This window comes from Ruditapes philippinarum, unplaced genomic scaffold (assembly GCF_026571515.1).
Source record: "Ruditapes philippinarum isolate M1 unplaced genomic scaffold, ASM2657151v2 ctg4742_1_1_1_1, whole genome shotgun sequence".
Classification (NCBI taxonomy): Eukaryota; Metazoa; Mollusca; class Bivalvia; order Venerida; family Veneridae; genus Ruditapes; species Ruditapes philippinarum.
Window position 1 is genome coordinate 94,991 of NW_026861815.1, and position 11,969 is coordinate 106,959.

General features: G+C 31.1%; 2 protein-coding genes across 9 annotated transcripts in view; one reads left to right on the forward strand and one right to left on the reverse strand.

Moving 5' to 3' along the window:
* Window positions 1-1,218, reverse strand: part of LOC132716919 (probable phospholipid-transporting ATPase IIB) — a 32,530-nt gene extending 31,312 nt beyond the window's left edge. For 2 of the 4 annotated variants that reach the window (XM_060700258.1, XM_060700257.1), the window contains exon 1: window positions 1,081-1,191. Coding sequence is in view for 2 of the 4 variants with exons in the window: in XM_060700254.1 (XP_060556237.1) it covers window positions 1,081-1,142 (62 nt within the window). In the remaining 2 variants the exon portion in view is untranslated. Of the gene's footprint in view, window positions 1-1,080 lie in introns of all 4 variants that reach the window. The other 2 variants (XM_060700254.1, XM_060700256.1) reach the window with 2 other exon arrangements.
* A 122-nt stretch (window positions 1,219-1,340) lies between these two features.
* Window positions 1,341-11,582, forward strand: LOC132716920 (dynactin subunit 1-like). 5 transcript variants are annotated; one of them, XM_060700259.1, is made up of 8 exons: window positions 1,343-1,491; window positions 1,716-1,828; window positions 3,316-3,502; window positions 4,129-4,149; window positions 7,186-7,266; window positions 7,688-7,877; window positions 8,664-8,832; window positions 9,744-11,582. In XM_060700259.1, exons 2-8 carry the CDS (start codon window positions 1,748-1,750, stop codon window positions 9,975-9,977), a joined length of 963 nt encoding a protein of 320 aa, XP_060556242.1. In that variant the 5' UTR covers window positions 1,343-1,491; window positions 1,716-1,747; the 3' UTR covers window positions 9,978-11,582. The 5 variants fall into 5 exon arrangements, with proteins under 5 accessions (XP_060556246.1, XP_060556242.1, XP_060556244.1 ...); XM_060700260.1 differs by lacking the exon at window positions 1,716-1,828 and adding an exon at window positions 2,543-2,606 and having other exon boundaries at window positions 1,353-1,491; XM_060700263.1 differs by lacking the exon at window positions 1,716-1,828 and having other exon boundaries at window positions 1,341-1,491.
* Window positions 11,583-11,969: the final 387 nt, after the last annotated feature.

An 11,969-nucleotide genomic window follows, 5' to 3' on the forward strand; every position in this document is an offset into this window, starting at 1 on the left:
GTACATGTGGTCAGTAAAAAAATGCGGCGAAATCGTTTTCGCTTTGATGTTCAAACTCGGCGAAGTTCTGACACTTTAGGCGACTAAGTCGCCGAAATCGCCCAGTTGCTAGAGCCCTGCATGCTTAATGGTAACGTGAAAGGTTTCCAGACCATTCTATAAATTTTGAAAGACCTTGCCTATAAACACACTCGAGATAAACAAATATCTTTCGAACTACAAAAATATTACCAGTTGCAGTGTCTATTCTAGGCGATTCACGCTAGTATTTCACAGATCGCGCACAATTCAAAATCATGTGCGTGAAAATCGCGCATCTATAAAAAAAGTTAATAAAATCGTAAAATTTTCATCCCGCATTATATTTGGTTGTTTTGTTTACATTTACACTGAAAACCGAAGGGAGGTAACTGTAAGCTAATTATAATAATTTAGTACCGTATGGTACTGGTTACGTGAGTTGACAGAAATTAACGGAATGTTCCGTACCGACCGGAACTAGTGTGCTAGGTCTGACAGTTGGGCGTCATTTTAGTGTAGTAAATTATCAAGAAAAATGAGGCAATTCCTAGCTTGGCTACGATCTAGATGTGAAAGATAGGTCGATTGTTTGTATTGAATCAATCACGGCAGTTCTGTAATAATTTGTTTTCGTTTAAAAATTAAGGGGGGACAACTTCTGCTGCCTTAAATAAATATTTTCCTTTAAATTATTTCATTGGTTGAACGCCTCAGTGTAAACTTAATGCAGACGATTTAACATTGGCAGTTTTTATTGGCACCCCTTGATTTTGAAAATCGCCCCCTTTTTTGAAATAGAGGGGGGAAAATCACCCCTATTTTTCAATTCCTAGAATAGACACCGAGTTGTAAACATAACAATAGAAATAATCCATTTAGAATGCCAATGTTTTCAATTCTTTAAATGAGTCATAGTCATACAACATATTTGGTGAGACAGGTGGGTGGGGAGTGAGAAAAAAACAACTGTATTTTCTTTAAAGAAATGATACAGGAACGGAGTTTTTATTAAATAAATGTATTAAACATTTAATTTCGTATGCATGGATGACCCTTCACCTTGATCTAAGAGAAACACGGCGATATCCACCACTATGCCTAGAAAATATCTTTGCTGGCATTGATTTTGCAACTTTCTTCCGCCATCGACACAGTCGTTTAAATCATAGAGAAAATTTTAAAAAAATGTTTGCATATTTCATAACTATTCTTAAGAAAAAGGCTTATAAAATGTTAAAAATTTATCTTAACTTAAATGATTGTTAAAATATTGATTTTAAATTTGATGACAAGATTTATTTATTTCTTAAATTTGTTTTTATTTTTAATTTGTTATAAGCAGCCGGAAGTAAACAGGTACTCTGCCTGACAACGGGACGCTCTTTCCATTTTTACATCAATTAATCTTGTTAAAAATACTTGTTCAAAAGGTTAAACAATGTTATAGTCATGAGGAGTCAGGACAATGAGGTAAGTGTACTTGTTGCAAGAAAATGCCACTTCTTTATTTGTAACATTTAGATAACTTTTTAAACTTTGGCAATGACCTAGAGCAATCAATTAAAAATCAATTAATGACAAATTTATAAATAATGTACAGAAGTTTACATAGTTTAATGATGTTTGGTCAGAAATAGAACAATACAGTTATTGAAGCGACTAAATTGATTGTAATCAAAGTGATTATGTTTCAGATAAGGCTGAATCTATCTTTTCATAACTCGTAATGTTTACCCATGTGTTGGTATCAAATGAATTATATCCTAAAAAGACTGCCAAATCAGTGTTTATAGAACACAAAATGAAGGTAAAGATAAACCTGTTTAATGCATGGAATGTGTCCTATGTATGAATAACTCTAATCTAGTAAACAGGCTTGATATCATGTTTGATTATATTAATATTTGAATCATAAATTGCCCTCCTTAAACTCTAACTGCATGAAAACAAGTTCAAAACAAGACTTTGTAGTGTGAATTTTTTTCATCTAAATTTTAAGAGGCTTTTAGAAATAAATGTAATCAATGTCACATAAATCAAAGAGGATACAATTTAAGAAGGTAAGAAAAATTGTGTATGGAATATAAATATTTTTTGTAATAGGTAATATTCACAGTTAAGTGCCGAGTACTGAACAAGCTCTTTCCTGCTTGTTCAGTTTAATAGTTATATGTAATATAACATCTAAGACACATGTACACATCTTAGATACATGCACACTTGAGGATAAGCTACAACACTGCCATTTAAGATAAATGCTTAATTCAATGCACAATGTTATAAAATGACCATGGGTAATCCATATAATTTAGTTTTGAAGGTATAAGAACTTTATCATAAGAGTTTAAAATACTTACTTTTTTCTTAGTTTCAGTTTTTACACTGTACATGAATAATACTCAGGAAGAAAAATAAAAATTATAGTCATTTTTATTGTTGCATGATGTGAACAATACAATCGCTATAATGTATAATATATAAGGCACAACATTTATTGAAACACAACATAATTTGTTTTCAGTGAAAAAAGTGATATAGAAAGTACAAAAGATTTTGGAAGTAGAGATCTTAAGTCAATTTACAGTGTATGTACATGAATGTGAAAAGGAAATTTGTTTATTTTTGTGATTTATTGTACTATTTGTTAAATGTAGCTGTGGTTGAGGATTTTGATGTCCATGTATTAGGAAAAATCTAAAATTGTTCGATGTTGTTAATTGTCTTAATTATGAATTGGTTGATTAATATCTGTGGAAATGAATAACATAGCGTTGTATAATTGTGTTTTTAATAATACTTGTAATGATAAATGAAACCAAATTTTGAAAGCTGTAATTGTGTTTATAGTAGTTTTATGGTGTCTTTTGAAGGCTTAATCAAGAAACAATAATGTGTTAAAATATTTACTTTTTAGTTTTGCTTGTTCTAACTGATTAATAAGAATTTGATTCCTTTTACATAATTTATTAAACATTGCTTAAACTAACTGCATGATTTTTGTATGTTACCTGAAAGGTAACCATTGAAACTTTTATGTAACTTTCAAACAAAAAGTTAACTTAAAAACATGTTTTATTACAATATTTATAAGACACTGTAGAGTTTATCTACCCATAAAAATTGTAATGATAGTGAGAAAGTATTTAAAGAATATGTTTTATATTTGATTAAAATAGACACCTGAAATGGGTTGTAATGTTATAAATTTTCTTAAATTCACTTTTGCTGTCCATCAATATTAACATATTGTATAAACTAATTGTTTATATACATGTATTTATTTACAATTGGCAGCCTGAGAGGGACCCTTTCTTGTGCACATGTGGTCCATGTAAGAAATTTTGGCGAGACACATTCAGTGAAAGTGGTGATTTACTAAGAGAGCCCCCAGCATGTCGGGGTCAGCATACTGCAATATTGTCTGCTCAGAGCAAGGTGGTCAAAGTTGGTGATAGAGTCCTTGTTCAAAACAAATTTCCAGGTATGACTTTAACATAATCTTACGCTTAAAAATAATTTAGCTCATTTAAGCAATTCATATTGCTATTGAAACATAAACAATGTTTGTATTAAATTATAGATTAGATAATTTCAAATTGAAAGTGTTTGATTGATTGCAAGCAAAATATGCCATGAATAATATTTCTTCATGTTACTTAAGTTACCATTATAATCATAGTAAAATATTCAATTTTAGTTTAAAGCTTAAGTTATTGTGATAATAATATACAGTTTGCATAGTTACTGACTTTATAATTTATTCACTAAACATTCATGTATATAATTTATTCACTAAACATTCATGTATAGTATAAGTATATGTATGCTTTATTATTAAACTTTATGGTTTCAAACCATTTGCCATTTCAATTTTTCAAAACACATATGATTAAAACAATTTTTTTAGTGCCATTATTTCATATTTTTACATTGCTTCTCATTTTATATCAAGTAGGTAAGAGGAACTTGTGATTTGGCAAACTTCACTTTAATGTACTTTTATTATATATGCAAATGTAACACATAGATGATCAGAATACCCTTCCTATTGCAATTTTTGTAGACTTTTTCATTTTATGAATATTTTATATCTCATTTCATCTGTAGATGTAATAGATGGAAGATCAGGTATTTCTCTCTTTTAAGTTTGCATTTTTTCTTGCTTTTCATGTTCAGTTTCTACTGTTGGTTGTAGTCGTCATATCCCCAATGGTTCATGCTTTAAGTCCTTTCTGAATATTGTTTATACAGCAGTTAAATGAAATTGTACTTCATCAAAATGTTGAGATAATCTTATACAACAGTAAGGACATATGAGCTGTGTCACGACGAAACCAACATAATGGGTTTGTGACCAGCATCAATCCAGACCAGCCTGTGCATCCGCGCAGTCTGATCAGAATCCATGCTGTTCACTATCAGTTTCTTTACATGTTATAGAGTTTGTAAGCGAACAGCATGGATCCTGATCAGACTGCGTGGATGCGCAGGCTGGTCTGGATCCATGCTGGTCGCAAACCCATTATGTTGGTTTTGTCGTGACGCGGCTCATTTATGTATTGAGTGTGTCTTTCACCTATGAGATTCTTTCTAAAGATCTGCAGATTATTTGACCTGGCTTTGAGTTTATAGCTCTGTCTCAAATCTTAAGATTTTTATTGGTCAATATTCATAATGTGACAGTCCCTGACCAATGAAATACCTGAGGTCTGAGTCTGAAGCATAGAAAAATTCTTTATAACCTTGGACCCAGGCCCCAAGGTCAATAAATTTACTTGACCTTTGCTTTTCATTGGCCAGTGTAAATTATTCTGTGTCAGTTTTGACCAATCAAATACCTGAGATCTGACTTTGAGCTGAGAAAAATTCTTTATAATCTTGGACCCAGTGATATCTTGGTATTTGGTACTTGATATTTTCATAATTTCTCTATCTGGTTTAACAGGCTATTCTATGATAGCTCGATATTAATAAGGTCAGACATTCTCTTATGTTGAATATTGATGTTTTATTTTGGTAAGGTAACTTTTGCAAAGCTTAAAGTTAAACATTTGACAGTAAATTTGTCATTAACCAAGAAATTAAACCATTTATTTCTACATTTTCTATAAAAATGAATTAAATTACATTAATAAATCAGAGCAAATATTAATCCTTTGAAATTTTTGTCTTCAAGTTTGTTTTTGTTCATCAACAACATAAAATAATGTAATCCTTTTTTTTTTCTCTCCCTGGATATGCATCTTTTCCTTCAAGGAGCAGATGGTAGGTTTATAGATATCAGTCACAGACCATTACATCATCATATTTCATTTAGTAGATATTAAATTACAAGTAAATTATTTCATCAGACAGACATGCGATTTTTGATATAATGTTATCCTTTATCTCTGAGTGTTGAACTGTGAGTGAGACAGAAATATAAAAACATTTACACAACTTCATTTAAAAACCGGATATTAATATACATTTGTAATTTGAACCACCACTGTGCGTATTTTGAATATTTGCAGTATTATTACAAGTCAGTGCACTTACTGTCTGTATTCATCTATAAACATGTAAAGGTATTGAAAAAAAATAGAAAGCTTCGGCCAAATTTTGGATCAGATACTGGATTCATAAAAATATGAAGTCATATAGCACTGTATTTCACAGTTTAATAGTTTGCTTTGTGTGTGACACAGTCAACATCAACTATTTCTATAGGGTCTACAGACATCTCTGTTCATTTCACAACTTTTGTGTGATCAAATAGATCTTGATATAATTATTATATTATAAGATATAGGGAATTAAACATTAAAATTTATGATAGATTGTATTTGTGGTGTTTTTTTTTTACCTTAATTTGTTTGAATTTTTTAATTTGTTATTCAAGTATGTTTCATCAACATCAACTTGCAAAATAACCAAATTTCATATCTAGACAAGACCACCATTTAGAACCAAATATTTGTTGGTTTGTTTTTTTGTTCAAAGGGTATTTTATAGTTCTTAGATCTGTCTTAGATGTGAAACAGATTCTAGCTCAGTAAATGTCCTGACTTTTTTCTTTCGTAAAAAGTTCCTGTGGTGTTGTATAGCTTAGTGAAATTTTTCAGATTTCTTTGAAGTGATTTAGACCTAATATATGTCATCAACTTAGTGCAGTATCAGGTTAAGTTCTTCTAAATTTAATAGGAGTTAACCAGTTATTGCACTAAGGTGTAGATGTTCTATTGTTCCCTTACCGGTCTCTGCTGGGCCTGAGAGTGGTTATAGTCTAATGCCACCAGTACAGAGCCAGGCCTACTTCAGTGAATCCATGAATTCTTACCCGCCAGGCTCTATACTGTTGGCGGCATAATAAATAAATGACTTGTGGTTGTTTCATCTCAATGTCCCCAAAAATGGACTGTTCCAAAATTAGAAGCTGGATATTATAATGTCTGTTTAAGAAATCACAGGTTTAAGTTTCAAGTAGCATTGTCTATGGAATTCCTTATCCCTAATGACTCACCAGGGTTCATTAAATCCCATTGCAGAAAAGCTATTACTATTATAAGCTAATAATTATTGGAAGCTTAAGGCTGTGGAAATCTGCGCAGGCACCAAACCAAACACTTTCAGAAATGATACATGTTTTTATGTTTGTTTGTTTTCTACAATGCAGTAGATGATGTATGACTTCATTCTGAGCTTTACTGGTTGAGCCCGGAAACCTCAGGTGCCCCTTGATGTGATTTTTTTTTTCAGAAATAAGGGGTGACCAGTCGTCAGAACCAACATCATTTCGTTCATACCATAATTAAAAAACCTAAGTAGAGTTCCTTTAATTAAGTCACTATAATTTATAATCTTGTGAAAACATTTTCATGTGGAAGTGTTGCATCTTAATTTGTTTAACATTTAAAATCATGTTGAACATTGCATTATCATGTTGTTTTTGTTTTTTCACCATCTTAGTGTCCAATTAAGTCATTCAGAACAGTATATTTACATGTGCAAAGGTGTTTTGAGCTACATTGTTCTGCCAGAAGTAAATTTGTTTTTAGATTAATTACAATGATTAGTTCCTGAATTCATATTAACAATGCTTTGGTTTAGTCTTGCTCTTTTTTTCATCAGAAAGATGTTGAAAAAGTTTTTATTACTGATTTTTTTTTCTCCATTTTTTTTCAGGAACTGTAAAATGGGTGGGAGTGTTAGACGAAGATTCAATAGCTCCCGAGTTATATGTTGGTGTAAGACTTGATGACAATAGTAAGTTTTAGTCGTTTTCATACACATAGAATTAAACAATTGTTTTGATTATGCTAATATATGTGAACATCATTATTGATATATACATGATTGTATATAATTAATTTTTTTCTAAATATTTAAAAAAGTTTTTAGTTTATTTGAAATTTGAACCTGCGTAATCTCCAATCTGCTTATTGGAACTGACCAGTACTGGTGTCATATAAGGAAGAATGATAATGTGATCCGAGTAGGATTTGAACCCATTCCCTTGGGTTGAGTGACAACCAGCATCAACCAGAAAGGGGGCATCACTCCCCTGAAATAATTTTTTGCTCGATATGGAATCACTATAAAAACAATTTTCCTTTTAAATACTTAAATAACTGTATTCATTTTATATAGTTTTATTTAATGAAATATACCTTTTATTTATTTTCAGTTAATTCAACACACAATGGAATATATAATGGAAAGAGATATTTCCATGTCCCGCGAGGTCATGGTGCTATGGTTAAATACACAGAAGTCATGCCTTTAAAACAACCAGAAAAACGCCCAGCAATATCAGGAAACCCAATGTTCCCTAGCTGGCATGAGGTCCAAAGAAGACGGAAAGAAAGAAATCAAAAGTATATTAAAATTTTATTCTCTTAAATTTTTGTAGGTTAAACTTTATTAGCTCAGTTTCAAGGAAAAATATGGACTTAACCCATTACTTCATGTCTTGAGCATTTTGTGAAAAATGGCTGTTTTCATTGAAAAGTCTCCCGTTACAAGTTCAAATTGCTATAATACTGCTTCAACACTAATCAAACTTGGCACAAATGTTGACTGGACCATTGCCCTTGCAACAACATGCTCAGGCTTAAATTTTCTGTTACCATGGCAACGAGGGGACATCTCAAAATTGCCAAAAATCACTATTTTGCGTTGATTTTTTCCATCAAAATTGATTTCAAAGTGCTGCAACTTCTCAATGGATTGAGTTAGAGTCAAATGCTTTTCAGCGTTGGTTACACGTTACCTTATGATCAATCTGGGGTCATTTACAGCCTCTAACAAGTCCAAAATTTTCTTGGCGATGGGGGCACATCCCCCTTCTGGCAACCCCCTGATGTATCTTTTGGTTGGGGGGCCGCGCCGAAAAAGAGGTCACTTTTTTTAACAACATTTCTCAAACAAAAACAAGTGTTTGGGGCCTAAATAAGGCATTTTTTCATCATTTGAGACAACAAAAAAGGGGGGGGGGGTGAAAAAGGCGTTAAAAGGCGTGTATATGAAGTAATGGGTTAACCTAAATTATCTTCCAGCCATTTACTAGAAGTAACTGAAACCCTGCTTCTTTTTTCCCTCTTGTAATAGATTAATTCTTTTAGCAATAACCATATAAAATATGAACTGAATTAACATTTCAGATTACAAACAATTTATCAAAGTGCTGGAATGGCAGGGCCTCAGTTTGTTGAACCGTATGTGACACCACCAAAGACTGCTGCAGCAGCAGGATCGCGAGGGACGTCGCCTGTTAAAGCTTATAGAGAACCAATAATTCACATCAGTGACCCAAATGATATAGCATTAAGAGTAAGGAGTGTTTACACTATAATCAACTTTTTTTTTACTTAGATCTTCAAACCACTTGTCCTGGCACCTCTGTGGGTTCGAATCCAGACAGGGATTATGGATTCTTTCATGTGAGGAAGCTATCCAGCTAGCTTACGGAACGTCGGTGTTTCTACTCAAGTGCCCGTTCGTGTCTGAAATAATGCATGGAAGGGCACCTGAGGTCTTCCTCCACCAGTAAAGCTGGAACGTGCCAAATGACCTTTTATGACTGTGTCTGTGTGACGTAAAACCCAAACAAACAAAAACTTAGATCTTTTGGAGTAGAAAGATTTTTAACAAATTTGATAAAGAAATGCTTTAATCATTGAATGTTTTTAGAGTCACACATCATTTGCATAGTCACATTAAAATTTTGGTGTTTTAAAAATAAAACTAAATCACAAAAATGTATAATGTAATTAATTACATTTAAAATGTAATGGTCATTTGATTAATTACATGTACTTACAATTTGTGTAATGTAATTTATAAATAAAATAAAAAGAAGAAGTCAATTGCATATTTTTAAGATTTCCTTTAATATAAAACCAAGGTTTATTCTCTTTTATGCCTTTATTGATAAAGTAACACATCCTTTGAATTAATACTTTTATATCACTTGGATACTTAATCACCAAATGGAATGAATTCCAAAGTTTTGTTTTAATGTCATTCTCTATACATCTGCTAAAATCTACTAAAAATATTTTGTAGATATCCGAGTCAGTTGTACTGGCATTGTTACTAATATATGTAATGTAATGTGTAATTTAATTTGACCTTGGACCCCAACATGAGCGTTATAATGGTACAATACAATTTTTCTTCAGTAAGATACATTACTGTACAACGTAAATTTTTGTGACAATATTCTCCCTTTATTCCCTCAGGACTTGCATAAGAAGACACAAATAGATACAAAACGTAAAGTGTTAAAAGAGGATCGCGATCAGAAAGAGATGGAACGGTTTAGAGAACATTTTGGCGGCGGCCCTGAGGCAGATCGACTTGCAATGACATTAAAAAAATTAAAAGTAGCTTATCAAGAAGGAAAAGATCTGGTGCGGAGAAGGTCAAATAAAGATCACGACCTTACATCGGAATCGGGACTTAGTGATTATTAAACTTTTGTGTTTACCAATGATGAACTATTGTTGATATTAGAGAAGAAGAGATGTTATATTAATAAGTTTGACGATGTAGTTTTAAACTTATTTTAAAAATTATTTTAGTTTTGATTTAAAAGTGGAATGGACAAAAAAATTGTAAAGACGGCATTTACATAATATCAGGGGAGATGAAAATTTTGTAATTTTGGATTTGAGCGAAGTGTTGTATATACTCGTAACATCAAAGAAAAGTCTTCCATAGATGTTGTTGCATAATAATATACTGAGAAAAAAATTATAGCCAAGAATCAAAACAATTTTAAAACCAAGTGCAAATTGAAAATCTTAAATCTATCTCTTTTCCCATTTCATACATGTTTTAGCATGTATAAAGACAAATATCAAATTCTTGTACATGTAGTATAAAAATTACAGCAATTCTTTGTTAATCAAAATAAATATCAAATTAAATAGGTAAATTATGTCAAGTTACATGTCACATAAATAGCCAAAATTTATAATATTTATATTGAAAATGTGAGAAAAATATAGTGATACAGTATTTTTAGAATAGAATTTTGTCACTATATTTCAAGATATTTTATTATATATATAATGTCACTTTACATACACTCTTTGTTTTTATATTTAGTTTACATTAGCTTTACTAGATTGTGCTCATTCATAACTGACAGTGTAGTGTGTTGATTACTTGTTTGTTATTTTTTTTTGTCTGTGATATTTGTTTACATTTTTTGTTAATATTTTCTTTAAAGGGACATGCATTCACATTTTTTGTTAATATTTTCTTTAAAGGGACATGCATTCACTTATTTTTTTTGCCTTTTTTTTGTTCTTCGGGAATTAAGTACATGTATGCATGTATATAAGAGTAATTGAGCATGTTTTCCCAATTGTATGAAAGCAGAAAAGTGTTATGTTTGTTAATATTGTATGTAATAATTGTACAAATGACAAAAAAAAAACCAGAAAAGATTTTTTTATCTCGAAAATATGACTTAAGGTGGACCAAAAAAAAAATAAATATACATGTAGTTAAGCAACTTTTCTGTAATCACATGTTAAATATCTATAGAATTTTGAGTTCAGCATGCTATGCACTGGTACTTGCACTTCTATTACTATTAATGAATTTTATTGTAGGGTGGAGGCATGCCCCTTTAATATCTTTGTTCTATTTTTAGAGGGTACTTAAAGTTTAAGTAAAACACTTTTACAATTTGACAAAAGCTTTCCTGGAGATGCTAAGAAGCTTTGCTATACATATCTGTTGTGCATTTTGTTGATTCAATTTTTTTGTTCAATTATTTTTTTGGTGAAGATTTTTACATAGTGTATGGATTAATTAATGGTATTTTTTATGTAAGAATTTTTTTAAATTCATTATATTTTGGTAAAGATTTATACATAGTGTAGGGTTTTTTTTAATGGTATTTTTTTATATTAACTTGAATACTCAGGTTTAAATTTATGCAAACAAATAGTAAGGCAGTATATTGTGAAATAAGTTCAGTGTAAATTTTTGTATGAAATTTCAAATACTTAACAGTGCTTTTTATCAAGAAATAGGTGTAAAACTATTTCATTATTATGATAAAGGTATGTTTTATATATATATATATATATATATATATATATATATATATATATATATATATATATATATATAAACATACCTTTATCATAATAATATATATAATAATATATATATATATATATATGAGCCGCGTCATGAAAAAACCAACATAGTGCGTTTGCGACCAACATGGATCCACTAGACCAGCCTGCGTGTCCGCGGAGTCTGATCAGGATCCATGATGTTCGCTATCAGTTTCTCTACTTGTAATAGAGTTGGTAAGCGAACAGCATGGATCCTGATCAGACTGCGCGGATGCGCAGGCTGGTCTGGATCCATGCTGGTCGCACACCCACTATGTTGGTTTTGTCATGACGCGGCTCATATATATCTAATTCATATATCTGTCA